The 27,877-nt window shown below is 53.9% G+C and overlaps 1 protein-coding gene and 1 long non-coding RNA gene across 6 annotated transcripts; one reads left to right on the top strand and one right to left on the bottom strand.

Moving 5' to 3' along the window:
• Window positions 1–84: 84 nt before the first annotated feature.
• Window positions 85–27,107, bottom strand: PDE1B (phosphodiesterase 1B). 5 transcript variants are annotated; one of them, XM_008538538.2, is made up of 16 exons: window positions 26,933–27,107; window positions 26,721–26,843; window positions 10,887–11,000; window positions 9,782–9,964; window positions 9,521–9,587; window positions 9,059–9,175; window positions 6,709–6,849; window positions 6,204–6,304; window positions 5,971–6,096; window positions 5,762–5,863; window positions 4,611–4,731; window positions 3,670–3,751; window positions 3,227–3,335; window positions 2,604–2,734; window positions 1,991–2,110; window positions 85–1,479 (listed from the first exon to the last, which is right to left on the bottom strand). In XM_008538538.2, exons 2-15 carry the CDS (start codon window positions 26,828–26,830, stop codon window positions 2,007–2,009), a joined length of 1,608 nt encoding a protein of 535 aa, XP_008536760.2. In that variant the 5' UTR covers window positions 26,831–26,843; window positions 26,933–27,107; the 3' UTR covers window positions 85–1,479; window positions 1,991–2,006. The 5 variants fall into 5 exon arrangements, with proteins under 5 accessions (XP_008536760.2, XP_008536764.2, XP_008536763.2 ...); XM_008538542.2 differs by lacking the exons at window positions 26,721–26,843; window positions 26,933–27,107 and adding exons at window positions 15,309–15,337; window positions 15,899–16,305; XM_008538541.2 differs by lacking the exons at window positions 26,721–26,843; window positions 26,933–27,107 and adding an exon at window positions 15,899–16,305.
• On the top strand, window positions 6,847–10,431 carry LOC139083402 (uncharacterized). The gene is made up of 2 exons (XR_011540097.1): window positions 6,847–7,083; window positions 10,157–10,431. It is a non-coding gene; the product is annotated as an uncharacterized lncRNA (long non-coding RNA).
• Window positions 27,108–27,877: the final 770 nt, after the last annotated feature.

Below are 27,877 nucleotides of genomic sequence, written 5' to 3'. Positions count from 1 at the left end.
ACCGGGGTTTCATCGAGCTTAAGAGACAGCGTACATGGAGTTGCTCGGTGGACTTCCACCCAGTGAACACCAAACACAGCCAGGCCTGGTCTCCCTTCTTTATTGATCTCTGGCTATAGCAGGGTTCAGGGAGACCAAGGGCAGGGGTGAGTCACATGCATCTCTGCCCCACTCACAGTGGGGCAGGAGGGACAAGTGTCGGGGGGCAGGCCTAAGAGGCCGTGGCTAGGGACTCCACACACACACGGCCCACTGTACAAATGCATGGTTGGTATTTACAAGAAAGGAGGAGGGCAGTCACCTGGACTCGGGCCTCCCCTGGGACAAGGTGGGGTGAGAGGAGCCTGAGGAGAGGAAGGGGCACGGGCCTGGCTGGGGACTTCAGAGGACACGACAGCAGCAGCCCAGAGCCCCTGCCCAACTGCCTTGCACCCACCACGCCCCACTTGTCCCAGGGGAGGGGCCTTTTGGTGCCTGCAGCTGGGCCAGTGCTGGGAGGGGAGGGGCCCTCTCTGTTGGCAACGCAGAATTACTGCATATACCTCACCCCCCCCACGCACCCTTGACCCAACCCAGCTGGTCTCCTGCCTGTGCTCGAAGATGCATCCTGAAGGTGCTTTGCTGGGGAGACCCCAAAGCACTTTACAGACATTGGTCGGATGGGAGCCTCCCAGCCCCAGGGGAGAGGAAGGAGGCCACGGGCTCAGAACTCAGCCGGGGCGGGGGGATAAGCCCCAGGGGCCTGGACCAGTCCCAAGTTCTTGAGGACCCCAGGAAAGGCCGCCTCTCAGCCCCTGGTCCCAATGGGTCCTCTCTTCCCCCAGTCGCTGTTTCAGAATGGGAGAGAGGGAAGACTGCAGGGACTTGGGCTGGGGATGGGGCTGAAGCAGTGCAGGTCTGGGGTAAAGATGTCCCCCCAACTCCCAGGCCCTAGAAAGGTACCATGCCCTGAAGGAGCCCACTCTCCTCCCCACACATAGGGCTCTGAAAACCCCCAGCTTTCTATCCTATTCCAGCCCCTCCCAGGGGAGGAAAAGGGGGACCCAGACCTGCCAGCTAAGATCTGGGGTGGGGGACTGAGGGAACCCCCAAAATGTATTGCTTAGAAACTTGGAGGCAAAAAGGATGGGGGAGGGCCCAGGGGCTGGCATCTCTGACCCTCCCCCCAGGCCCTGGGAAGCCTCCAGGAAGCTCGCCCCTCCCAGCCAGCCATCTGGCCATGGGGGGAGTCCAGGGGCAGGGGGATGGGCACAGTGACCACTGGGAGCCTGAAGTTCCCCAGTCTGCTGCCGGGAGATTACAGTGCACCCCAATGGGTGTCGGGTGGGGAGGGGCCCTTCCCCCAACCCCACAATCTCTGGCATGTGGCCTTCGGGTGGGTTGTCTGTTCGCAACCTCCATGCTCCCTTGGAGAAAATGGGGGAGCCAGTCCCGATGGATGGTGCTGATGACATCGAACACTCTGGACTCAGTGAGGACCTGGGGAAAGAGGGAAAAGTCTCGGTGCTCTGGTCTTTGCCTTTATCTCCAGCCTGACTGACTTTCTCCAAGTCCCAGCTGGATCCCAACTCAGTCCCAGATATAGTGCAAAAACTGCCCTGCAGAAGAGCACCCAGCCGAGGGCGTGAGCGGGGACTGCGATCAAAGTCATGCCCCATGGACCTCACAGAGCCTGGTGACCCGGCTGGTTCCTTTTCCAGAAACCTCACAAAGGTGCTACACAGGCCCCACCCTGTTCTGAGGAGCAACCTCCTTGCCTCCTGCAGGGACTGAGTCAGGAGAGGTGGAAGGATCTCCCTGCTTCCCACTCACGCCCTGGCTCAGTTCTGTGTATTCACTTCGCCCATTTTCCTGCCCGGGAAGAGGGAGGGAGAACCTCGCATCCATTGATACCCAGAGATGACTCTGCAAGGAAGCCATATTGCATGCCCAGCTCTTCCTAACGCCTGCAGAACCTCAAGACCCTCCTGCCCCACCACCACAGGCTCACCTGGGCCAGCCCCAGGCTAGTCCAGGTTCCCATTCTGGTTGTGTTCATCTTCGGCAGGGGAGGACGGGGCCTCTTCCTCACAGGGGCACAGCTCGTCAATGGACATCTGGTTGGTGATGCCTGCAGAGGGCATGAAGGAAGTTGGGACCAGACCAAGAAGTATTTTTCCCCAGAATCCAAGGTGTATGTGGAGAAAAGTCAGGGATTCTCACACATCCTCCTGCCTTCCAGATGAGCAACAGTCAACCCATGCCTGCCTGGGGGGAGCCGCTCCAGCCTTGCTAAAATCCACAACCCTCGACCCCCACACAAAAGAAGAGATTTCCCAGCCAGGTTACCCAGATCGACAGGGGCACCATTTACAGACCACAATGTGCATGGGGTCCCTTGGGTTGTGGAATATGGCTGTGCCTATCCTTTCTCCAGTCCCCATTCTAGAACAGTCCAGACCAATCAGCTATTCAGTCCTTCCTGTGCTGTAACTTTAGTCTGATCAACTCCATTCCCATCTCTAGGAGTCAAACGGTTGCTCCAGGGGCTTAAGGAAAAGGACCTGCTACTGCTCCATTAGCTGCCCTCCCCGCAAGGCCTCATCCCCCACAATGGCACCCACCACTTGCTGCCCGTTCCTTCCATTTCTGCTTGTTCTCCTGGATGTATTTGGTCCAGGTGGAGCGGAAGCTGACCACGTCAGGGTTGGGGTCTCCTACTTCCACATCCAGAGAAGGCTGCCGCCACTGGAAGCTAGGAGCAGGACCCCCCCCCGACTCCAGAGGTGAGACCCAGCCCACTCCAGAACCACCTTCCCAGCCCTCCGAGTGGAGGGGATGGAAGACCAAGAGGAGGTTTAGTGAGCCTCATCGTTCTCCTCTTTTCCCTCTGCTAGGGACCCCCCCCCAAGTCCCTGTCCTTCTTCCCCCAATTTCAACCCCCCCACACACACATATACCTTCCCTCCTACTAGAAGGAAAATAAAAACAAGATTAGCAGAAAGGCAATAAAGACAGAGCTAATGAAGAGAGAAAAACAGGGCAGAGGGGAACACCGGTGCAGGTCACTCCCTCTGGTCCCATCCTTCCACCCGGTGTGTGGCAGCAGAGGGGCTCCCAAGTCTGGAGTGGCCTGCTTCTCCACCACCCCACCATGGCTGGACCTCCTCCCTGCGGGTCGTCCTCCCTGTGAGTCCGACTTTCCTCCCCCAGAACCAGGAGCCCCAGCTACCCCAGCCACCCTCACCTGGGTTGGTTTTTAGACTTGGAGTCCTCATCTGCCTGGGGCTGAACACTCTTCTCAGCCACGTCCGTCAGCACAGAGAAGGTGGGCTCCACAATGAAGTCAATGAAGCCTGCGGTGAAGGTGTAACACAACAGGAGTGTCTCACCAGGGGACTAGGCAGTGTGTATGGCTGGCATGGCTGTGACCCCTGGCTGTGTGCAAAACAGGGTAACCTGGGGCTGAAAGTCCCCAGTGGGGGCAGCCTTGGGGACAATGTCTTTGTAACCCCAGAAAACTCCCCAACAGCGCACCTCCCTGGCCTCCCGCCCGAGGACCCCATGCTCTTCCCAGCAGGTGCGCCTCTACAGGAGAACAGTTTTGAGGGGTGGTGACTTGGCACAGGCCTGGCCCAGGCCCAGGCAGCATCCTTGCCAACCCCCTCCTCCCTGCAGGAAAGGACTCACCAATCTGGGACTGTGCCACAAGAGTGGAAGTGCGATCGCACAGCGGGGAGAAGGGCAGGCCCAGCTCTGCCTCCTTGTCACCCTGGAGGACAAGACGGGGTAAGGGAAGGCTGGAGAGGACACCTCAGACTAGCAGATCCGGGTGCAGCCGGGGTGGCAGGGGTGCTTGTGGGAGAAGAGGAATTTCTTTTTTCTTTTTCTCTTTTTGGAGGAAGATTATCCCTGGGTTAACATCTGCTGCCAATCCTCCTCTTTTTGCTAAGGAAGACTGGCCCTGAGCTAAGGTCGGTGCGCATCTTCCTCCTTTTTTCCTTTTTTTTTTTGTGGTTTGTTTTTGGAAGATTAGCCCTGAGCTAACTGCTACCAATCCTCCTCCTTTTGCTGAGGAAGACCAGGCCTGAGCTAACATCCACACCCATCTTCCTCTACTTCACATGCGGGACACCTGCTACAGCATGGCTTGCCAAGCGGTGCCATGTCTGCACCTGGGATCCAAAGCGGCAAACCTCAGGCTGCTGAAGCAGAACATGCGCACTTAACCAGTGCGCCACCGGGCCGGCCCCAAACTTCCTCTACTTTATACGTGGGATGCTTGCCACAGCATGGCTTGACAAGCGGTTCATAGGTCTGCACCCGGGAATCCGAACCAGCAAACCCCAGGCCACTGAAGCGGAACATGCAAACTTAACCGCTGCGCCATGGGGCCGGCCCCAAGAAGAGGAATTTCAGTGCCTTCGACCTGGAAATGGGTGAGATGCAAATGGAATGCAACTGTTGGCAACTCTCGTTCAGCTTTTAGGATAATGACATGGTGTCCCATGGGCTCAGGTCAGGTCAGAAGCTGCAGTGGCTGAATGAAGATCTGGAGCGGGAGCAGGGAGCTTGGAGAACAAGGGGAAAGAAGCCCCCACAGGCAGGGCTGGGCAAAGAGGCTACGCTACCTGGCGGAAGAATTCCTCCATGAGGGCCTTGGTCCAGCGGCTGTGGACCGACCACTGCTTGGTTGGGTGGCTGATGTCAGCAGCGTGGAGCAGGAGGGACAGCGCCTTGGACTTGTCAATCCTGGTCAGGGCAGGCGGCAAGGGAAGAGAGACTGATCTTTCAGGAAAAGGAAACCTGGACCATTCCTAACTTCCCATCACACGCCCCCCTCATATCCTTGCAAGTAACTTCAACACCCTCAGAGGCCACACACACACACACACACACACTTATTTATATATGGGAAGCAGCCCAGGCTTTTAGAATCACAGGACCTGGGTTCGAATCCCCACTATATCTATCACACACTAGCTGTGTGACGCAGAGCAAGTTACTTAAAATTCCCATTTCATGTTCCTCAATCCAAAGTGGGAATAATAACAGAATCTGCCACATGGAGTTGTTCTGAGAATTAAATGACATCCAACATGTAAGGATTTAGAAGAGTGTGTGGCACTGAGAGTTTGGTAGATGTTACCTATAATTATTATTATAGTAATTATTATTATTATTCCCCAACAATGACACGCTCTGGCACTGCACACTCCCCCACACAGACACGTACATTAACACACACCTTCAGGACACACACAGAGTCCGCTCTCTCTTACACACATTTATATGCTCCCACCCACTTTTAAGCAACATTAGATGTAATTATGACATTTCTTCTGTGCTTTTTTTCTTTAACCTCACAGGACTCTCTCAATAGCCCTATTACAGCAGGAACTGGTGGCAAGCTGTTGTAAGGGGAGGCATATCATTTTCACATTTCACAGGTAAGGAGACAGGTCCAGAAGGGCTGAATGATTTTCCCGACATTCCAGAGCAAGCCTGTCCTGCAGCTGCAGTGAGAAGGCTCATCTCAGACTCGCAGCCCCAAGTGCTCTCCAAGAGACCAGCAGCGTGGGCTGGACATAACCCCAGGGCCGTGTACACACGTCTCTCTCTCTCACACACACACATACACACAGATACACCCAGATACCCGGAGCCAGGGGAGTTTCTACATCAGGTAGGGACTTGGCACACCAATTACCCATGTGTATGCCCCCCAATTCTCACACCCCTCACTCTGGCTGAGCCCCAGCCACACCCCACCAGATGCCACCTCTCCAACTGCTGCAAGGCCGTCTTCATGGACTTCACTTGCTGGAAATGGCAGGACATGTCTGTGGCCAGCACCATCTCGATGACCAGGGCCCGCAGCTCTCTGAATGGACAGAGCCAGAGAAGTGATCAGCCCCACAGCACTGTGAGGCAGAAGGTCCGGGAAGGAGCAGAAGGCCGGGGGGAGGGCGACTCCTGGCTTCTGCTCACACGAACTCATCCTTGGTGAGGTTGATGAAGATGTTCATCTCGTCGTCCTGCATCATTCGGAAAACAGAGCTGATGTGGTGATTCTCCAGCACGGAGCGGTCATTGTACAGGATGGCACATTCCGACCTGCAAAGTCAAAGGTCATGGTCTTCAGCCCCCTGTAAATGGGGACTCTGGCAACCTCCCCCACCTCCACGTGGCCCCTCCTGCCTCTGCCATGTCCCCACCCTCACTTGGTCTGGATGTGGAAGCTGTTGGTAGTGCCTGTGTGCTCGTAGTCGTGGATGGCTGCAGCAAAGATGATGGCCAAGATCTCGATCTCCGACAGGCAGTGCTGGGAGAAAGAGACAGGATGAGAGGGGGCTGACCTCCTGCCGGTCACTGCCTGGAGACCTCCACACACAGGCTAGACCACTCAGCCCAGCCCCTCCATCTTCAAGGCCAGCTCTTAGGCTAACGCAGCCAGGTTTCTCAGCTCCTGGAATGGCCAAAGACCCTCCTCCTTCCCAACCTGCAACATCCCCACTGCATCCAGCACACATCCCCAGCATTGCCCATGAAGTTATGGTCCACCCGGGAATTCTCTAGAGTAAGTCCAATTTGACTCTTGGTCTTGGTCTAAAGACCTTGAGGATGCCAAAGGAGAGGAACCAAAAAGGGAAAGGGGAATAGAGTCTAGACTTCCCAGTGCAGCAGCCATGAGACCCTGATCACAGACGAGGGATTCAGGGCGCCTACCACCATCCCCGTGCGGAGCAGGAAGCAGTGGACAGTCTGGGTGACATCAGCCGCGTGGATCTGGTTGTGGTAAGGGTTCTTGTACTTCCCGTAGCCTGTCTCCAAGGCATCCAGGAAAGTCATCAAAAACACAGTGGGAATCTGCAGCAGGAGGGAGGAAATCGAGCTACGTGGAGGATGTGCAGGAATGGAGGACGGAGACGAGCAGCGCCATCTTTCCTTAGAGGCCCAGCTCTGCGGTCAGGTGAACCTGGGCTCACATCCTGGCTCTACCACCTGCTGGCTGTGTGACCCTGGGCAAGTCACGTGCCTCCCTGTGCCTCAGATACTTAATTGCAGAATGAAGATAATACCACCTACCTTGAATTTAATGAGGTAAGTACAAGGCACTTAGCAAGTGCTCTCTAAAGAGTAGCTATAATTATTATTATTATTTCCCTGGAGATTTTTAAGAAAAGGAAAGAAAGCTTCCCTCCTACCTTCCAGCCACCCCACCCCATCCCCAATCCAGTACCTCAGAAGCAGGGGAAAGAAGATGATGACCTGGAGAGGACCCTCCCAGCCAGATATGGCTTACCTTCTCCTCTGAGAAACCTTCCCCAGCCCCCTGCCATACACACACACACACACACACACACACACAAACAAGCACCAGGGGCCAGAGCTCTGTCCAGCTCAATCCTCTCTCTGTCTCTGCATATTCCCTAGGGGTGTGTCTGCCTCCTTCAAAGGCTCGAGGCTCCAAGAGGGCAGGGCTGGTGTCTGCACCCGTCCCTGGGTCTCCTGAGGCTGGGAGGAGAGGGAGGTTCAGGACTTGGGGAAGCTTCTGTACAGATGAGCAACAGTGACAAGACGTGGAAGATGCACCACTAGTCAGTCAGACCCTAACGTCCCCCACCCCCACCCCTGGAAGGCTGTGCCCCAAATTCAGGGAATTTTAAAGGACTGTTTCCATGACAACTGCCCTTGCTTTTGCGTTGCCATGGCGTCCCTGGAGGGAAGGGAAGGGGCGGGGAGGAACAGGGGAGGGGCTGGGTGCCTAGGAAGGGAATATGGAGCTTGAGAAGGGCGGGTCCAACTGGGGTCTCTACCATGAGAGAACGCTACAGCAGTAACAGCCCCCTCTCTCCCTAACTGCCTTGGAGCACGGCGACTGGGGATAGGCCAAACCCAACCTGATGCACTCACTCTCGGGTCCCCCAATCCCAGTCCTTCCAGGTAAGGAAGCAGAGTTTAGGAGAAGCTGGTGTCTGGAGAACGTCTGAGAACCAGTTTGGAGAAACAAGAGCTGGGGAAAGTCTTAGGAAAAAGAGGACCCTGTTGTTCTCCATCCTTTAGAGGGCAGGATGGGAGGCAAGAAAAATGAAACTGCAGGACAGGCCTCAGGAAGGCACTGAAGAAACCTCCCAACTGAACAGCTCAGGAAAGTTCTAGAAACCCTCTTGGGAGTTGTTGTAAAAGGAGGAGTCAAGGGTCAAGGAAAGGCTCACCCACACAGCCAGTCTGCTGTAGTGAAGTGGAGGCAGAGGACGGCTCGATAACCTTCCAGAGCCCTCCGGGCAGGGCCCCTCCACCTAGACTCCCTTGACCCCCACACGGCCCCCTCAGAACACACACATTTCCCTCAGCTCTAACATCTCCTCCACCCGCCTAAGTGCTGACCAAATAGCCCCACCGCCACTCTTCAACCCCCTGCCCTCCGCTTCCTAGTGCGGGTTTTCCACTAGGGAAGTGATTTTTTCCTGCCCCTATTCCCAAAAGACGCTCCCTCCCGGTGCAGGATCTGCAGAGGACTTTAATCCCATACTCGTCCAGGCCAGCCAAGCTGAAGAGCAAATGGAGCTCACACACCCTCCTCATCCAGCCCTCTCCAGCCTGACCAAGAGCTGGGGGAGGGGAGTGGCCAGTGGTATCCCCTCCATCCCTCCTCCCCCACCCCCAGGAAACAACTGGAGAGTCTCCAGGCCCACAGGGCACTGGCTGACAGCATCTGGACTCGAGGCCTCCAGTGTCAACAAGCAGGAGGCAGGACAGAGGAAACAGGGAGGTGAACTTCAAGCCAGCCCGGAGAGGACAAGTGAGGGGGAAAAGCAAAGGGAGAGAGCAGGATCCTAGGCTAGATGGTGGTAGACCTAGAATCTTTCTCTAGAAAGCAGTGAATGAAGTCAGAGGCGGGACTGCAGCCAGTGAAAGAAAGGTTAGCCTGGGGGTGGGCATGGGAGACTCCCTGAACGGGAGAGTGCAAGGGAGCCAGCAGCATCTACCTGTGGGGAACTGTGGGGAATCGTTCAGAATAGGATGCATGGGAATGGAGAATCCCACCCAGAGGCAGGGGGAGGATGCACCCAACCTTAAAGCGGCTGATGAGGTTATGCCGAGTCAGCAACTCAAAAACAATGGTCCTCAGGGCGTGGTCATCTGCTGCCCGGTTCAAGGAAAAGACATCGAAGCACCAGAGGTCCAGGTTCTGTGGAGAAACAACGGACTAGGCAGGGAGACTCCCAAGGGGAGCTGCCCAGCAGCAGTAAGGGTTGCAGTTAGACTTCAGGGAGGACTTCCCAATGATTATAGGGACTTGGGAAGCAGGGAAACACAGAAGTGGTGAAGGGGGCCTCTTTCATCCCAGGTACCTCTCAATATGGGAGAGACTAGAAGTCAAGAGTTTGCCTCTGGAGTGGGCAAAAGTCCTTTTGAGGAACATGGAGACGACAATTAAAAGGGAAGGCAAAAATCACCCCATAAAGAGTCTGAAAGTCCCAATGACTATCCCATCCCCCAGGCTTCTCTTCTTTCTCGAAAACGCAGGGATCACCTTGAGACAGTTGAGGACTGCAGCGGAGTAGGTGGGCCCCACAGAGGTGTAGGTTCTCCGGAACATCCTGAGGGCGAATGATGAAAAGAAGTCAGGTGTGAAGGTCTAGGGGGTGGGGTCTGATGGGGCGGGGCTGTGGGGATGGGCTGTGGGCAGGCGAGGCCGTATGGCTGGTGGCATGGTGTGGGCCCGGAAGACCAGGGAGGCTGGGAAAGAGGACACAACCAGAGGCAGAGGGGGCTGAGCGTGGGCGAGCCTCACCGCTCCACGAAGATGCCAGCCTGCACAGCGTGCACGATGCTCCGGAACTTGGGCTTCTCCTCTGCTCGGCGGCCTTTGGCCCGGGCCTGCTGGGTGAAGGTGGAGGCCAGCCAGTCCCGCACCTCCGAAGGCACAGCGTCCGACCGCAGCTCCTGCAGCTCGTCCTCTGTGTCCAGGATTTGCCTGCGGCCCCAGAAGAGGAGTCACAGAGGAAAGACAGCAGGTGCTTCCACAGCCTAGAGACCTGGGCCCAGCCACACACCACGCTTCAGTGACTCTCACGCCAGCTCTCTCCCTACTCTGACCCTCCTTTCCTTTCTCTCTCTGTGTCTTTTTATTTCTGTTTCTCTATCTGATGTCTCCAATAATGAACAGCTCACTGTGTGAGGTAGTGAGCATCCCAATTCTGGAAGTGTTCAAGCAGACGATGGAAAGGATACCACCTGTCACGGATGCTACAGGCCAGCAGCACTGTCCAGCAGAAATAAAATGCAGCCCACATGTAAACAATTTCACATTTTCTAGTAGCCACATTAAAAAGGTAAAAAGAAGAAACAGGTAAAATTCATTTTAATGATAAATTTTCTTTAACCTAATACACCCAAAATATTATCATTCAATGTGGAATCAATATAAAATATATGAATGGATATTTTACATTCTTTTTTCTAAGTCTTTGAAATCCAGTGTGCATTTTACACATACACACATGTCTCAAGTCACACTTGCCACGTTCCAAGCGCTCAATAGCCACCGTGACCAGTGGCCCCCACACCGGGCAGGAGGAATTCCACCCGGGGAAGAAGGTTGGGACCAGATGAGCTTGAAGGTCCCTCCGGCTCTGAGACAGTCCTCTCTCCCTGATATCTGTGTTTGTCTCTCTCTCTGCAACTCTCTGCCTGTTCCTCCACCTCTTTATCTCCACTGATATTTCTACCCAAAGCTCTTTCTCTCCGCCCCTCCCGCTCTTCCCGCTCTGGCCCCGTCGCAGGTCTCATCGCCAGCTTTCTGTCTGACTCCCCGACTGTTCCTGGATCACTGTGTCGGTGGGGCCTCTCTCTCCTCTGTGTGTGGGTCTCTCCCCGTGGCCCAGCGTCACCCTCACCGCGTCTCGTCTATATAGACGGCCTCCAGCAGAGACGCTGTGTACTCCAGGTTTTTCTTCAGCTCCTCAATGTTCACCTCCCCGCTCTCCAACTGCTTCACCATGTAGCGCAGCCTGTGGGGGAGGGAAGGACAGATATCCTGCTCGGGCGCCACCACCTTGTCATGAGAACAGGAGGCCCTCCAACGGGGCGCATTTACAGAAACAGCCTCAGTCTTCCACTAATCGTTAGCCTTTCTAATAGTAAGAATAACAGCAGCTAACGCTTTTCATCCCAGGCTGTTGCCCCTGCCTGTTTTAAGTTATCTACCCCTCAAGTCTCATCCCAGGCTTTTCCTGACTCCCCCGCCCCCACCCACCTCGGACCTCTCAACATCCCCCTGGAGTCAGCGTTTCCTGAAAACCATCCTTTAGACTGCTCGGGCCCAGCAGAATTAGGCAGGTGCAAGCCCCTGGGGTGATGTTCTGGGGATGAGCAGATTCATAGTTTGAATAACCAAGAGCTGAAACTGCTTATTTCCGCCATGAGAGAGGGCTTTGGGGTCACAGCAGTCAAAAGAGCCCCCAAGATTGTTTTATTATGTCTCTTGGCTATGGCGGGGGGGTGGGGGGGTCCATGTCCACAGCCCCTCTGCCCTGGCAGAGATGGCAAAGACACAGAACAAAGACCAATCTGAAGGCTTTCGCCTGGCCCCACTCCATCCAGGCAGAGCTAATGGATTATGATTCCAGAATCCATCAACCAGGACAAAGCCGTGTTAACCCGTGCCTCCCTGGGGCAGGTGCCGCACCAGAGAGAACCTCTGGCAAAGGGTGACTGAACCCCTCCTCTACCTCGCCAGCGGCAGCTGCTCCCAGAGCCCAAATGGGGGGGGGGGGAGGTTCACCCCTAGATGCTTTGCCTGAAGGGACAATCCCTCATATTTTGCACTCATGAATTCTGGGGGGCGGTGATTAACTGCGAGGCTTCTTAGAAGTCTGGCGAGGGCAGCCCAGGCAGTCAACGCAAACAAAGCCCTCTGCCTTTAGCTGGTGATTTTAAACAAAGCGATTAACATTCCCCTTGGCTCCTTCCCCCAGCCCAACCCCACCCCACCCCACCCGAAACCCAGATGCAGGTGAAATGGTGGCCATCACAATTCCCCACTAAGAGGGGTTTCAGAAACCCAAGGTCACCCTATGAGTCAGTTAACAGAAGAAAATGAGTCAGGGACCAGAAGCTGAAATTAGCAGCAATTCCCAGAGATGCCGGGGGAGGGAGAACAATGGCATTCCTGAACAGAAGCAGCTCCAGAATCCCGGGGTCTCAGCAGCTTTGGAATAGGGGTGCCCAAAATAGCCAGCCCCAGGAAGCATCACAGGCCAATTCTCACCGCAGGCACCAGCAGCCCTGGCCAAAGACATGTCTGAATGGGAATGAGGCAGAAGGGAAAGGGGTGAAACGGGCGGGGAGAGAAGCTGGAGACTGACGCTGCAGCCTCTCAGTGGGCTATCTTCAAACCCCACTTCCAAGTGGAAACGGCGGGTTGTTTAACAAGAAAGAGTCCCATCTCAGGAAAACTCAACCCAGCTTGGGCTTCATTAGGGAGAAGGAATCGAGCTAGACAAAAGAAAAGATTTTCCAGCCGATGAGCTAGAAAGGGGTACGGTACTGAGTCAGCATCTCCCAGGGTGCCGACCCAGAGACTGCAGAACAAAGAGGGACGCTTTACCTTTGGGGACCAGGCAGAGCAGGGCTTCCCTCTCTGGTCAGTCCTCATGGTCAGGTGGACACACAACCCAGGAAAATAGAGGGGCCTCTGATCCCATCTCTCCCCTAGATTCCCAGCCCAGCACTAATCTTCTGCTTGGTCAGCCCTCTTTAAAACCCAAACTCTGCCTGTAGGGGTCAATGCCCACCGTCAAAGTTCTTCCAGTTTCTTTCTCAAGCCACTTCTTGAAACACACAACCCAGCACAGGCTCCCAAAGTGAACAGCCAAGCCCACGGGTGCTCATTTGCATGTATTCGCATAATCGCTAACAATGCTGCCAGCTCTACATTTTAAAAAGCGCCTTCTTCCACATTATCTCATTTTATCTTCACAATGGGCCTAGAGAGAGGGACGGAGGCGGGAAGGAATTGCTGTCCCTATTTTCAAGGCAGAAACCAAGGCACGTCTGGGAGGCAGGGATCCTGGATTCAAGCGGATCATTTCCTGGCTCTGAGCCCTTGTGCAAGTCACTAATTCTTAATCAGTATCTATCAAGATGTGGCCTGTGGACCACCAACATCAGAATCACCTGGGATACTTGTGAAAAATGGAGATTCTAGGCCCCATTGCACACCTATTGAACCAGCACTTCTGAGGGTAGAGTCCAGGGAGATGCACGTTTAACAAACATCCCAGATGATTCTCACGCTCACTACAGTTTGAGAACCTTTATTTTAGAGCCTCGATTCCTTCATCTGTAAAATAGTGCAGATGATGATAATCCACCTGTGAAGGGCTGTTATACGAGGATTAAATAAAATAATATATACAAAAGGCCTGGCACATACAAATGTGGTGGTCTCTAAAATTGTGAATTTACTGACCAGCGTCAGTTGGTCCTACCCAGCTCACACCTCACTCCCTTCAAATCCAACAAGCGCCTGCCTTCTCTATCCCAAGTCGGAGTGGAGAAGAGTGAGTCTAGTTTGGACAGAGCCTGGTAATTAGGAAGTCCTCTAACAGAGGAAGTGGGAGAATGATAATGGCCATGACCTCCCCTTTAGGATTACAAACCTCATTTGAGCCTCACAATCACCCGGTGAGGTAGGTTAAGTGATTTGTCCAAGGTCACACAACTTGTCGATCTCAGTCAGGTCAGCAACTCACACTACAGGAGCCTAATTGTGCCCCCAAAGGCCAAGGTGTTGGGGCAGAAGGAGCTCAATCATATAATGAGCTTGGAGAGAGGCTGGAACCCATTCCATCACAGTGTCTTCAGTGTGGCATCCATCCTTCATGAAGTGTTGGTGTCTGTCGGCCCACAGTAGACTGTGAGAGTCTGGATGGCACTGACAGTGACTTGCTGATCCTGGCCACTGTGCTCAGAGCACACAGTAAATAGTCAGGAAACGTTCATCAAATAAATACAAGGGAAAGGGGGCAGATTACTCAGATGGGGGGCTATCTGCCAGAGCCCACAACTGAGATCTCTGCGCCAGGGTTGCTCTCTAATGGAGAGCCTGGGGAAATAAGTGAGGTCGTAGGCTAGCTTTTGACGCACCCCTCCCTCCAAGTTCCTCCTGCCTCTACCTCTACGTCTTGTATAGCTCCATGTTGACACGCAGCATGATCCAGACACCAGAAGGAGCGGGGAGGAAGGAAGGAAAAATTGAAGAATAAATTTGACAAATGGGGAGTCCAAGAAGTGGACCCAGACTTAGGCAGCTGGAAGGATCCAGGTGCTAAACTTCACCCTCCTGAAGTTAAATAACGCTCCAGCACTGCACTCTCTGGCCTGGCAGGAGCCTGTCTGACTCCAAAATTCTTCAGAGTTAGGATCTCCCCAGACCCACCCAAAGTCCTCACCTCACCATTCATCTGCAGGAAGTCCTACTCCCCCACCCACAGCGTCTTAATCCAGCCCCTTCAGCTCAGTCTTCAAGAGAATCTGGCATGGGAATGGTCCCTTTCCCTGCAGAACAGGATGGCTCACCCCTGTCTAGTCCTCATCCAGGCCTAAGGAAGACTGGAAACTTCCCGAACCATCCTTCCACCTCCACCCCAGCCCTGATTCACCACCAGCACTTCTTCCTCCTTTATCTTCAGCCCCTGCACCACCATAAGAGCCTGAGATCCTGACTCCTGGAAGGCCCCGGTCTCTCCCTGCTCTCGGCAGCCAGCCAGAAGAGAAGGCTCCAGGCGGTGGAATCCCAACACCCCAGAAGAGCTCAGCTTCTCCAGCCGCCACCAGTTCATTTCTTTGGATCGCCACATGACTGATGAGCGGGCTGCCACTACTTCCAGCACCCCCACGCCCATAACGGTCACTGAGGACACAACAGCCTCAAGCCAAGCAGCTGGGAGTTGGGAGAAGAATTCTATCTCCCCCTGGGGTTCTTAAGCCCAGAGAAGATTTCAGAGGAATGTGAGGTCCTAAGGATGCTGGGGGTCAGGAAGGAAAGAAAGGGGGAAACACTGCTAAGCCTCCTTTCATAGTCAAGAGGAAGCAATAAAAAGGAAAAGGAGATGGGTGTGGGAGGGGAATAAGGTGAGGGGCAAGACAGATGAGGTGAAAGGTGGAGAAGCTGACTCGCACGCCTGCGCACACACAATGTATGGGGAACATATGGGAATTGCCAAGTCTTGATCCCGCCCCATCCAAACTACAACGGGTGACCGACAGCAACCTGTGCTCCTCCTCCCCCTCCCTTCCTCGTCCCTGGTGCCTACCTGAGGATGGGGCCCTGGAGGTGGCTCCTCTGCACAGGAACAGGGTTTGCCATGAGAGTCTGAGTTTGCGACTTTAGAGCATCAAAATGCTGGCCCCGGGGCCCCGGGGCCCCTGACGGGAATGACTCCCTCTTGGGCCCCTGACTTCCTGCTCCAGGTCTCAGCAGAACTGAGCGATTGACCAGAGAGAACTTTGGGGAGGGGAACGGGAGGGGCCTGGCTCGAGGAAGGAGTGATGAGGCAGAGACCCAGCCCACAGCAACTGGGTGAGAGGCCTCGGGAAAAGTTTCACATCTGAACCAGTCTGAAAACAAGAGTCTGTTCTCAGAAGAATCCCAGAAAGGACAGAAATAGCACAGGCCAGCCCCTTGCTCTGAGGAGGTGGGGCTCCTCTGTGAGGAGAAGGGGTTAGCAGGAGGCTGAAGGATGCAGGGCCAGGGAACCATCCTGAATCTGTCCTGGAGAGGAAGTCTGCAGTCGGGGTGACAGGCGGAAGGGGCCCTGCAAGATTCCCCGAGAGGCTAAGGCAGATTCAGCTCCCTGCTAAGGTCTTTTTCAGGGGCGATTCTTCAAAATGAACTTAAACTCACCTGAAAGAATGGAAACAAGAGCCGAAGAGAATGAAAAACGGCAGAGGAGGGGCTTGCTAAAGCTGCGGATCAGGGCATCCTTGCCCAGAGACCTTCTCAACAGGGAGGGGAGCCCCTCTTCCCCCAAGCAGTGAATGAGCCTCAGGAGGACTTGCTCATGAAACCAAGAGGGCGGGCAAGTTACTTTAACACTCCCAGCTCCGTTTTCTCATGTGTAAAACACGAGTTAGGGGATAACAGTGAATGAACTGGAAAGGGATCAATCCAGCCCACAGGGAGAACAGAAGTGACAAGATGGCCCAAGAGGGGCCTGGGGACCGGCCCCCCTCTTCCGCCTCCAGGCTTCGCTCTCACTCTGGTCCGGGAGGAAAGATCCGGCCTCTGCGGCGCAAAGTGGACGTGCGCACACAGCCCGCTCCGGATTGGCTGTGAGATGACGTCACCCAGCCAAGTGCACTGGGCCCACGATTGGTCAGCTGAGGGGCTGGGCGGGGCTAAGGAGGAGGGAGATGCCAAACGCACGCAGTGAAGAGAGTTCCGCGCGGCTACACTCTCCTTAAATCTGGGGTCTAGAGCTGGGGGTAATGTGGACAGGAGGACTGGGGACTAGTGGAGTGTATATGACAGGAGAAAGGGAAAAATGGAGAAACAGGCCAAGAGCTAGGATTTTATGACGGGAAGTACCCCCCCACCCACCACTTTCCCCCAGAAGCAGGGAGACATTAAAGTACCTTGTCACTGTGCCAAAGTCTTGAAGGATTATAAGCAAAGTTTGGAAACCTGCTGTTTCTCAGCTCCACTGAGGACTGGGACAAGCGGAAGTGGGCTTCAACAGCAACGAGAGGAATGGCGGTTAAATATCTACGAGTTGTTTTCTGGTGAATCGGTAGCCACGAAACACAGAGCTGCAGACTTTGGAAGAAAGGAAAGCCGCCTCTCTGTGCCCCACAACAAACGCACACGCACACATGCTGGTTAGTGCTTTTAGCGAGAAAGAACCAAACCCAGCGTCAGAGACCCAGAACTGCCACCCAGGTGAGGGACAAGTCACCTGACCTGTTCCGTGGACATGCTTGCTTGGAGGGATGGGGTGGGGGTGGGAGTGGGGGCAGGTGGTGGCCAGCTGCACACAGGCTGGAACACCAACAAACACCAAGCTAGGCCAGCTTCCCTCCCTCACCTGACTCCAGGCCCTCCCTCCAGGCCCTGCCACCCTAGCCAAGGAGGCACTAACCTCAACCCTCCTACTGAATGGCAGAGATTCCTCAGACTAGAAAAGCTTTGGAGAGGACATCTTGTCCATCCCTCTGCTCTCTTGCCCCAGAGAACCAAAGCTGGTTAGACAAATGACTGCTCACCTTGACACCCCAAATGCTGCATCCCTCATCCCAGCCTATTATTATTATTAACTGTTCCTAATAAGGAAGGACATTGGTCAACCACCCTCTCTTCCTGGGGGAAAAAAGTCACACGTATTCACTCACCCACACATATACATACACCCCCCCACTCTACCTCTGTCCAGGCTAGGGGAACTGTCCCCTTGGTGGGAGACGGGGCATTGATGTGATGACCCCAGCAAAGAGTCCAGCATGGATTCTCCTTTAGCCCTTAAATTGAGCTTAAAAACAGAAAGGAGCATAACCCTAATGCCTCCCTCCCCGGCCTATCCCCAGCTTTCCCCACCTGCACTGAAGAATAGGAGTTGGGCTAGGGGATAAAAGGATGGGAGACTCTGCCTCTGCTCAAAGAAGAGGATTGGGGCGGGGAGTTTGGGGGGGTTGGGGAAGGGATTAACTGGCTGATCTCAAGGCTCCAAAATCTCAGAAATTGAAAGAACCAAGGAAATCATCTAAATCCAATTGAAGGAGGACTTGAATTAAAATCAGGAGATTTTTACCTAGACTTTATCACTAGGTGTGACCTTGGGCAAGACGCTCTGAGCTTCAGTTTCCCTGTCTGTAAAATGGGTAAATAATATGTGCTTCACAGAATCCTTACAAGGATCAAATGCGATCACGAGAGCACCCTGGGAACTATAATGTGACGCGTGAATGCAAAAGATTATTTAGCCCAACCCTTTACTTGCTTAGTTCAGCAAATGTTCATTAGGAGTCCCCCATGAACAGAGTTCCCTGTACCCACTCCTGTCCCAGGACCCCTAATGTGGACAAGCCCTGGTCTCCCCCCACCACCACTCCAGATGTCTGGGGCTTCTCCCTGGCTCCTTATTCCACAGGGGCCAGGGAGGCAGCAGAAGCAGAAGCTGGGGACCATGCAGAGCATACAGCCCCAGAAACCAAGAACAACCCAGTCTCCACCTGCCCTAAGCATTGTCCCTCCCTCACTCCCGGGCTTCCCATGGCTATACAAGCAGCCCCAGTTCTGGCAGCCAGTTGGGCAGAGTGGCGGGGGTGGCTGCAGGGACAAAAATAACCCCCCCTGGTGGCAGCACTGGGGTGTCATCCTGGGAGGCGGCAGGCCTCAGGTTGACATGGCAGCGGTAGAGAGAGATCTCTGGGCACTGGACAGAGGAGCTGGGTGGAAGGACAGTGGGAGGTGAATGGGGCAGGGCCTGGGGAAGACTGGCGGGTGGTGGGAGAAGGAGAGATACCAAGAGAGTGTAGGGAGATAAGGGAGGGGAGGAAGGGAGATTGGAAAGGCACTGAAGAAGAGGGTCTGGGAAACACTGAAGAAAGAAGGAGTCGGCTGGCACCTGCATCTGAAGGCAGCTCCCTCTCCGCCTCTGGACCCGAAGCCCTCTCTAACAGGTGCTCCTAGCAACAGCCCAGCCCAGCGCAGCTCAGAGGAGGAAGGGGGTGATCTCAACAGCTTGAGCCTTAGCCCAGACTAATCAGAACCCGGATGTCCCAGCTCCAGCCCAGCACACAAATGTGTCACCTCTCCCTCAGGCTCCAGCCCTTGAGAGAGGGAGGAATTGGGAGGGGTGGGCAAAGTCAGAGGAAGCCTATCAGAGGGGAGGTTCCCAGAACCCAGTCCTGAAGAACTCCTCCTCTGGCTCACTTCTTCACCCCTGTTCTCCTCCCTGCTCTATTTAGTTCTGCTCATTAACCACCTCCACGTGGACCACCACATCAGCCCCCCAAACCACATCCCAGCAGATGTTCCCAGCAGATGCCCTGCTTCCAGGTGGCCTAACAGATGTTGTAGGGGTTGGAAAGTGAGTTGGAAGCTTGGCAAGGGACTGACAGCAGGTGTGATGGGAGACAGACTAGACTGTGGATCAGCGGGATTTGAGCTTGGTCCCAGCCCTGTCCCCCACTTACAAACTATCCGCGGACATCAGTTTCCTCCTCTGTAACACTTTATGGTTCTGCGATTTGGTGCCTGGGTTGGAGGCACTAGGGAAGTAGGCTGCCTGGGTCTCGATTCCCCAGTTCAAGTTCATCCATTCTGACTGGCTCACTGCTTCCCCCAACTCAGCTCGAACCTGATGCTTAAAGGAGGAGGGTGGCTTTCTTCTTTATCCTAGGAAAGTCACATTCTAACCTCCATGAACTTTCCAGGAAGTCCTCCTGCATATCTATCTTCAAGCCATCTTGCTGCAATCAAAACAACAGCAAATTTTCTTGGTGTTTCAAAGAAGAACAGAAAGGAAGAGAACAGGCAGGACAAGGAAGTCTTTGGGGTGAGTCTGGTGCAATTTGATTTATTATATTTCTTTCAGATTGCAATTTCTAAAGCTACTGCTTGGTGGAGAGACGATCAGGGCTCAGGGAGTTTAGCAACACTGTTGGCACGTGTGCTCTCTCAGCCCGGGCCCCAAGAAGTTTCCAAACAAGGTGGGCATAGAGGAGAGAACTAGGAGGATGGTGCCAAGTTAGATATGCAAGAACTGATCAGCAGGGGAGCAGGGAATCCAAGGGCTGGGAATGAAAGGAGAAGCCTCCCTAGGCCCAGGTCCTGCCTGCCAGAGAATCACTAAGCCCCCGGAAGCCAAGCTCCCTTCCCAACCTAAATGGTGCCAACACCAGCTGGCAGCCCAATCATCCCACTGCAGCCACCATAATTATTTGCAAATCTGACTTCTCATTGCAGCTGCAGAATCAAGAGACCTGCAAACCTGGCTGTATCCAACAGCAGCACCTGAAGCACCCCCTTCCTAGCTCTTCTCCCAGCCCCGTGCCCCCACACCTCTCCCTGGATATGCCCTGGCCCTTTTCCCACCAAGCCTGCTTCTCCACCAAAACCCCATCACAGCTCCTTCGGTGGACTTCTGCCAGGTCAGGGATGCTGAAGGAGAGTCCTAACCTGGTGTGTTCTCCCCAGACAGGGATGAGCTCCACAGAGGCAGCAGGAGCACAGGGGAGAGGAGCAGCGGCAGGATTGCAGACATTAGGGATGGAGAGGCGAGAGCACTGGCTCCTGCCTGCATTAGGGACCTCCCTGCACTGATGGAGAACAACTGGGTTTTCTCCTTTTCCCTTCTCAGCAGCCCTGTTCCCCCTCAGTTCCCATCTTTGCCCCCCTCAATATTCCCAGGATTCTCTCCCAGTTCTCTCGCACCATGAAGTCTTCCCCCCTTAGGGGACAATCTCATTATCTAACAACTTCCAGTCTCCCAGTTGTCTCACCTGCACCCCACTTGCTGCCCTGGTTTTGTCCCTCTTTCTCTGCTGCTGTCCTGAAGAGAGTTGGAAAATAGCTACTTGACTTCCATACCTGAGAAAATCAGCCCCCGGAGATCCAAAGGCAATTACTTGGCTTCCTCCCTAGAGGAGCTGGGAGGATGAGGTCACCGAGCAGGCAAAAGAAAGGGCTTGCAGAATAGAGTTGAGGCTGGACTCCTAAGGCAGCCCCAAACTCGCCCTGCACCATCACCACAGCAACACGGGGTGGGGGAGCCTGAGAGGGAGAGCAGCAGGGAGGAGCGGGGAGGGGGGGTGCGGGAGGAGGAAGCCCTGAAGGGTTTCTGGCTCTGCCAAGGTCACAGAGGAGGAGTGAGAGCATAAGTCCAAGGAAATAGGGAGAGAGCAAGGAAGCGGGACAAGAGAGAAGAGCAAAATGGAGCTTAGCAGAGAGACAGAAGCCAGAGACAGACGGGAAGGGACAGGGGAAAGGATGCAGGAAGAATCAAAGAAGAGGAAAGCAGAGGGAGCAGAGAAGTTGGAAACAGATCCTCAATGATTTCTTTAAAGACTCAAAAGAGAGGGAAAGATCTGTTTCACGGTTCCTTGCCCCTCCACCCCGGCCTGATGGGAGTGGCCAAAAAAGGGGGGGAAGCTGGGAGACACCCACACGCTTCACTGACTTCAGGAACTCCCTGGGCAGGGCGCAGGTGGGAAAGGGTCTAGAGCCGTCCAGGCTTCTCTCCTACTGAGTCCCTCCCCTGGCCTTCCAGTCCCATAGCATCCCCAGCCCACTTCACCCTCCTCCTGGCAAAGGTGATAAATGCAACTCAAGTGAGAGTTCTCTTCTCTCAGTCTTTTCCAACCAGGCTTCTGGGCTCCTGGGCAAGCAGAGTGATATTTGGATCCTAAGAGACTTTAGTGATCCTCTAAAATAGGATGTGGCATCCCTGGACATGCCACCCCCAGGCCAAGAGACTTAGCATAAATGCCAGAGGGGAAGTCCTCCAATGCTCAAAGAATTCACCTATGGCTGTCCCGGGGCTCCCCACACCCACCATGTCTCAGAGCTGCAATTGCTCTAGCCACTTCTAGTTTGGTCACTGAGAAATCAGATGATAAGGAGTAAGTCCCTCTCTTTTCTTTTGATCTCGGTGGCCCACACCCCTTGTAGGACAGCCCTCCTCCAGCCCCACCCAGCCTTCTATTCTCTAAGCTCAGACACCTGTCTCCCCTCCTCCAGACAACCATTTATCAACAAGACTTCCAAATCATGTCCCAGACACCAGGACTCCCCTATTCAGTAATGCATATTCCTGCCTCTTGAATCTTTATCTTTCTCCCCATCGGAGCCAGTGGGCGCCCATTCATTCCCATCCCCCTGCCTCTACGTGCAGCAAGCTCTCCAATGCTGAAAGAGCTCCTGACTTTATCATTTAAAAACCACTTTCAGATGGATGATATCAAACAAAGAACTGAGATTCAAAGAGACTACGTGGCTTCAAGATCTCACGGCTAGTGATTGGCAGAATGGGAACATAACTCAAACTCATTCTCCCAACATTCCCGAAGCTCTTCCACTAGCAACACCTGCCTCCCTGACTCCCCCAGCCACCTAACTCTGACGGGAGGTTTGTGGAGTTCTTCCTTTGGTCTGAATTTGATTTCCCTTATCTCTGCACCTCCTGTTCACCTTACTGCAGGAATTTTCCACCCTCTACCATCTGGATGCCTCGCTCAAGACAAAACTGATGGAGAAAATAGAGAGACGGAAGACATCTGATAAGAGAGGGGGTATAAAGCCCAGGGAGGGGAGATTCCCTTTGCTGTGGTTGGAAATAAAGGAGGAAGGGCTGATCCGGGGAAGAAGGCACTAACAATCATCCCTGCCAAGGCCTGGGAGGAACGATGCTCCTTTTCCTCCAGAGGTCCAGGGAGCCACAGTTTATCCTGCCGTCTTCACAGCAGCTCCACAGCCATATGCAGAGAAAGGAGGACGGCAGCACAGTTTTCAAAACTGGTAAGAGCCACAGATGAGCACTCCACGGGGCTTATACAAAATGAGAACAAAGGTGGGATAAGTCAGTGAGGCACCGGTCCAGGCCGTCACCTTCCTCCTCCTGCCCAGGATCATCAAAAGATTTGAGTGTGTCACAAACACATATACAAGATCACACATACATGATATCCCATAACCTACACACACACACATCATCTCGTTCATGCATAGGACAATTTCAGGTGTTCAGGTAAGTGCATACCTTCCCACCATATTTATTATCACACATGCCATTTATAAACATAAAAACAAAGAGACATCATCATGGAGCTCTGACCCCACAAACTGTCCCCAGCACACACGTCAATCTTTCCCCAGCCACACATGGATAAATGGCAGGCATTCAGAATTTCATCCCGATACATCTCATTCACACATCCGAATAACGGTGTTTCTGCATCCTCTCTGTAACTCCTTCAGTTCCAGGCTCTGCCCTGGGGTCTCCAAACCCCATACTTTTTAAACGTCACCCTCTCACAAAACATCTCCCTTTCTTCCGTCCCCATTTCCTACTCCCCGCTCTGCATGCAGGAACACACGCACCACAGACTCAGACACAGGACTGGGCTCCGTGACATATACACGTGCATTCATGACTTCATTCGTTCATTCTTTCATTTAACAGCATTTATTGAGTTCCAGGTACCACACTAGACTCTGATAAAACAAAGATAGATAGGGAAAAATAATCCCCAGTTGAGTCCTTGCTCCAGCTCAGCTGTAATGACCTTGAACCACAGCCTAGGACATCGGGCCTAGACCTGGGGAGTTCTGAGTGTGTACTATGTGGAGAAAGAGGAGAAAGAGACTCTGTCTATACTACCCCAAAGGAAGAGGGAAGTTCTGTCTGTAAAATTCCATGAGAAACTGGAGCAGAGAGAAGAGAGTGATGCTTGTACTATCCTGGGAGGGAGAGAGAATTCATATCTCTGCTTTTCCTGTGTGTTTAACCCCCTAAAGGAAAAGATTAGGCAGAAGCCAGAGGGGTAGAATTTTACCAATTGGGTGGGTGTAGCAAAATGAGGAACAGCGTGCCTCCTCCACTCTCCACTCCATTGATGGAGTTGAACCAGATCACAAGCCCCATAGGAGCAGGGACTGTGTCCATTTTGTCCACCACTACATCCCCAGCACCCAGCACTTCACCTGGCCCACAGGAGGCACTCAATTAATAGTTGTCGAATGAATGAATGAGCTAAGGATGGCAAACCAATCTCTGCTCATAGTTTTTCCTGATTCACAAAAGACAGAGAAAACCCCTTCTACTTCTACTGACCCACCTTCACACTCCTCAGGGCCCTCTGGTCTCAGAGAAGCATGGGCAGCAAGTCAAATCATTCATCTTAGGGTCAGAGATGCTGAAAATCATCCTGGTCAATGCAGCATCTCAGACTGCCTCTCCCAGCCTCGCTCATGCCTCAGCTTATAAATCTGCTTAGCTAGGAGAATTTTCCTGCTAGGTAGAGGTGAAATCCCACCGTTTGAGACTCTCCAGCTCATTTGCTCCAGATTCTGAATTCATCCTTGGCAGAGTCCTAGTGTGGGAAACAGAATTCCTGGATGCCCTTCCCAAGAAGAAATTGCCCTGCGCAATTATATTAGTGTGGGCTTTTTAACCAGATGCAAAAACACCAGGCCTGGGCTCCCTGAAGAGAGTCTAAGTGTCCTAGATTAGAAATTAAAAGGGGCGGGGGGCGATAGGATATGTTGAGTAGGGGAATCATGCCTTTATAGACTTATAAATATATGGGTTTACTACTGTATATCTATATAGTCCATCTGCCTTCATTTCTCTTCAGTACCCAGTCTGAGATAATCATGCCCATCCCCTTTCCAGGCTAAACAACCCCTTTGCACTCGGGCCCATTTAGGGACAGGTGGTGACTAGGGGTGGGGAGGTGGGGACTGTTCTACTTCCATTTAAAAGGGGGAATGCTTTCTTTACTCACCTCGTCAGAAACCACTCAACCCTGAGAGTTGGGGAATTTCTGCCTTACCCAGCAAAAACCCTAAATCCTTCTACTTCCCTTCATCTGATCGGCAAAACTTCCCCCATATTCAAACAGGGCCAAATCCAGTAAGCCACCAACTTGGGATCTCCCTTGATATCAAGATCTTCCTCTGCTTTGAGAAAGTGAGATTGGGAATCTATTCCTGGGGATTATGAACGAGGAGATGGTAGTTTTCTAGGTAAGTTAGTACAAGGTCCAGATTGCTGAAGTGAGCGAAGACCAGAATAATCTATCAGTGAGGTTAGTGATCCTTGTCCTCCGTGATCTCCTATAAGGACATCGCAGCTAGCCACCCTGTAGAGGCAGCTGCCTCTACTCCCTTCTTTCCCCAGGTTTCAACACCTCTTTTTGGGGATCCTTGTCTCTCACCACTGAACACTTCTCACACTACAGGAAGAAACAGCAATTTGCTTCGGGAAAGACTTGGTGTGGGAGATAGTGAAACAGGTAAAACCTGCTCTTTTTCAGGCCCGTTACCTGGAATGGATGCAAGGGGAGTATGTTATGAGCCACTAGTGCTATGGGGAAGCCATCCTGGGACACCTTGAATTCTCCCATTTATAGACCCCAAGGTCCCTTCTTTGCTTCCTTACCTGCCTCTCTTCCCAGGTTAGTTAACATTAACAGAACATCGTTTTCTATCAAGAATCACCCAGTGCTCCTCCCAACAAAAATCAATTCAATCTGGTTTTCCATTCCTTCATCCCAGAACTCATTCCAAGGCTGTGCTTCATAGAGCCCGGCAAATTGCATTGGCTAGAGGCAGCAGAGGAAGGGAACTGAGAAGCACATTTGGACGTCAAGCCTTGTTGCCCACTATGCCTCAGTTCTCCCTAAGGCCTCTCTAAGCAGCTAGTATATATAGCAGACCCACCTGCCCAATATGAAGGCGTCATCGTATCGCCACAGGTAAGGCATTTAAAGAACAACACAATCATGTGCATCTATCCATCTCCTACCCCCATCTCTCCCTCTGCCAAAACCCAGAAATGGAAAGCTCCAGTGCTCACTAATAAGGATACCAGGGAGGAACTGGGATTAGGGGCTACGTGTACTGTATTTCCTCACTAAACATCTACAGCCTCTTTCCTATGGCCATGAGGAGATATCAGGGAGAGCAGCACCTTCCCTTGTTCTCTGATTAAGAATCAACAGACTACGGAGTTCACCCAATGGCAGCTGACTGGGAGATAAACATGGTGCTTGGCTTGTCTTTGACCCAATCCTCTCCTTCTCTGAGGAGCAGGAAGAAAAGTTCCTTTCCCCCCATGGGACTGGAGTATCGGACACGTGAGTCTTTCCTTTCCTTATTTATTCCTCCCCACATGCCCTCATCCCACAACAATAAGAAAAGATGCCTAAATGTGCTTGGACATCCTTGAGAGACCCTATAGCAACAAAAAGGTTTGACAGTTACCTTACCCCTGTCAATCAATCTTTCTTCACCACCACCCCAGCTCCCAGGTAGGGGCTCTACCCCCTCCTCCTCCAGATCCCAGGTGGGGGCTCCACCCCTTCTCCAGCTCCCAAGTGAGTCCCCCATCATTAATAGGCAGAGTGGGTTTCCAGGCCCCTAGAAGGATGAGCAGCTCAGGTATGGGGCGCCCCCACCCCCACCCCATGTAGGATGCAGGAGGCAGAAACCACCCATCCCAACAGAGATACAGATGACCCACAGGTTGGCACAAGTATCCCCGTGCACTAAATCTCCAGCTGTGTGCAATCACTCTACACACATCTCTGTGACCTGTGAACACTCATGCACACACATGAGATGTGTTTCACATCTGCACAACCCAGCACACGGATATGTGTGAGTCAGCCTGGCACCTCCTGAATGCTGCCCGTCTGCAGCCCTGCCACACCGCACACAGTGTGCCACCTCCCCGCGCTGCGTGTCACCCAGTGGTCCACAGGCACAGACACATCGTTAGCTTTGCAACTCCTATACCGGGTCCAACCAGCCGGCTTGCTCTGCACATGCCTTGCACATGTGGCCTGGCCACGCGTGTCAGGGCAGCTTATTTCCTCGCACCTGCTAACATATCTGACCAAGAGAATCCACCAGCCCGGCTCCAACCACTCCCCCCCACCCAACCCTTTCCAGGCTCCCTAAGATCCCTTCCCCCTACTCCCCGAGCCGGACTGGGCCAGGGACTCACAGAGAGCGAAGCTTAATCCACATCTTCTTGCTGGGGGCTGACTTCAGCTCCAGGGGTGACGGGCAATCCGACTCCAGCATCTCTGGAGGGCTGCGGGGGGACAGCTCCATGCTCAGCCTGTGTCTATGGAGCAGAGGGAGGAAATAGCACCGCGGCTCAGCCTCAGCCTCTAGCCGGGAGACCTTCCCCCGCTCATCCCAGCCCCTTCCCACCTGCGGCTGGCGTGGACCAGCCAGGCCGGTTTCTCTAGGCTCGGCCCAAGCTGGCAGAGCCGCAGTTCCTGCGGCTCCTCCTCTCCCGCTGCCCAGCCGAGCTCTGGGCTCCCAGTCCAAGCTCTCCGCGCCGCCGCCGCCGCCGCCGCCGCCGCGGCGCGCTGCCGGAGCCGCCTCCTCGCCTCTCTCCTCCTCCCCCGGGCCGGTCCCCCTCCCTCTGCCCCCCTCCCTTCTTCCCTGCCTGCCCGCTCGTCTCTCACTCCCCGCAGCCACTCCTCCCCCTCCCAGAGGAAGGATTGGAAGCCGGGGGCACCCACAGACAGGAGCGCCCAAGGGCGAGCGCACGCACACAGGCGCGGGTGCCGGGGGCTGCGTGTGCCCCGCGCGGCCGGATGCCAGCGCGTGTTTACAGAGTGCGGCGCAGGCGGCGCAGGACTTCGGCGGGGGTGGTTGTGTGGGTTCTCTTGGTGTGTGTTTTGAGTTTCTGCGTATGTGCATGTAGTTTCATGTATCCTCGTGTGCCTAGCCGCCTGTGCGGCCCATGTGTGAGGAGGGGCGGGGGTGAGTCCACATCTCTCCTCCTGGGAGACCGGGGCACTCTGGCGGAGCGGAGCCACCCGCCATCAGATCCCAGCCCAGCCCAGACCCTCACGCTTGTGCTCCTGCCTCTGCAGGGAAAAGTTCAGGCTCTGCTCTGAGTTGCCGTGGCACCCCACTCCCCGCCTCAGTTCCCGTGGCTGAGGGGTCCTGACATGTCTCCATCGCCGTGGCCTTCCCCTGGAGTCTCTAACAAGCCCCCTGGCGGGTGGGAGTTTCTCCCAAGCTTATAGCTTTCCAGAGAGAATCCACCAGAGCAGGCAGCAGACACTTCACTGACTATATGTAACTTCATTGGGGCCAGGAAGTCATTTCCAGTATCTCATCTCAACCCCTCCTGTAGCCGGT

This window comes from Equus przewalskii, chromosome 5 (genome assembly GCF_037783145.1).
Source record: "Equus przewalskii isolate Varuska chromosome 5, EquPr2, whole genome shotgun sequence".
Lineage (NCBI taxonomy): Eukaryota > Metazoa > Chordata > Mammalia > Perissodactyla > Equidae > Equus > Equus przewalskii.
The sequence above is the reverse complement of the archived record's forward strand: the minus strand, read 5'-3'. Positions and strand labels throughout refer to the sequence as shown.

What these genes read in the sequence shown, in the direction of transcription:
- PDE1B (XM_008538535.2), bottom strand. Translation starts at nt 15,754, where the DNA reads ATGGTTCCCTGGCCCTGCATCCTTCAGCCTCCTGCTAACCCCTTCTCC. An exon ending in CTCCAGGGCCCCATCCTCAG is followed by an intron (nt 11,001 to 15,308) that starts GTAGGCACCAGG and finishes CCTCCCCCACAG; the next exon opens with GCTGCGCTACATGGTGAAGC. An exon ending in TGCTCCGCACGGGGATGGTG is followed by an intron (nt 6,305 to 6,708) that starts GTAGGCGCCCTG and finishes TCTTTCTCCCAG; the next exon opens with CACTGCCTGTCGGAGATCGA.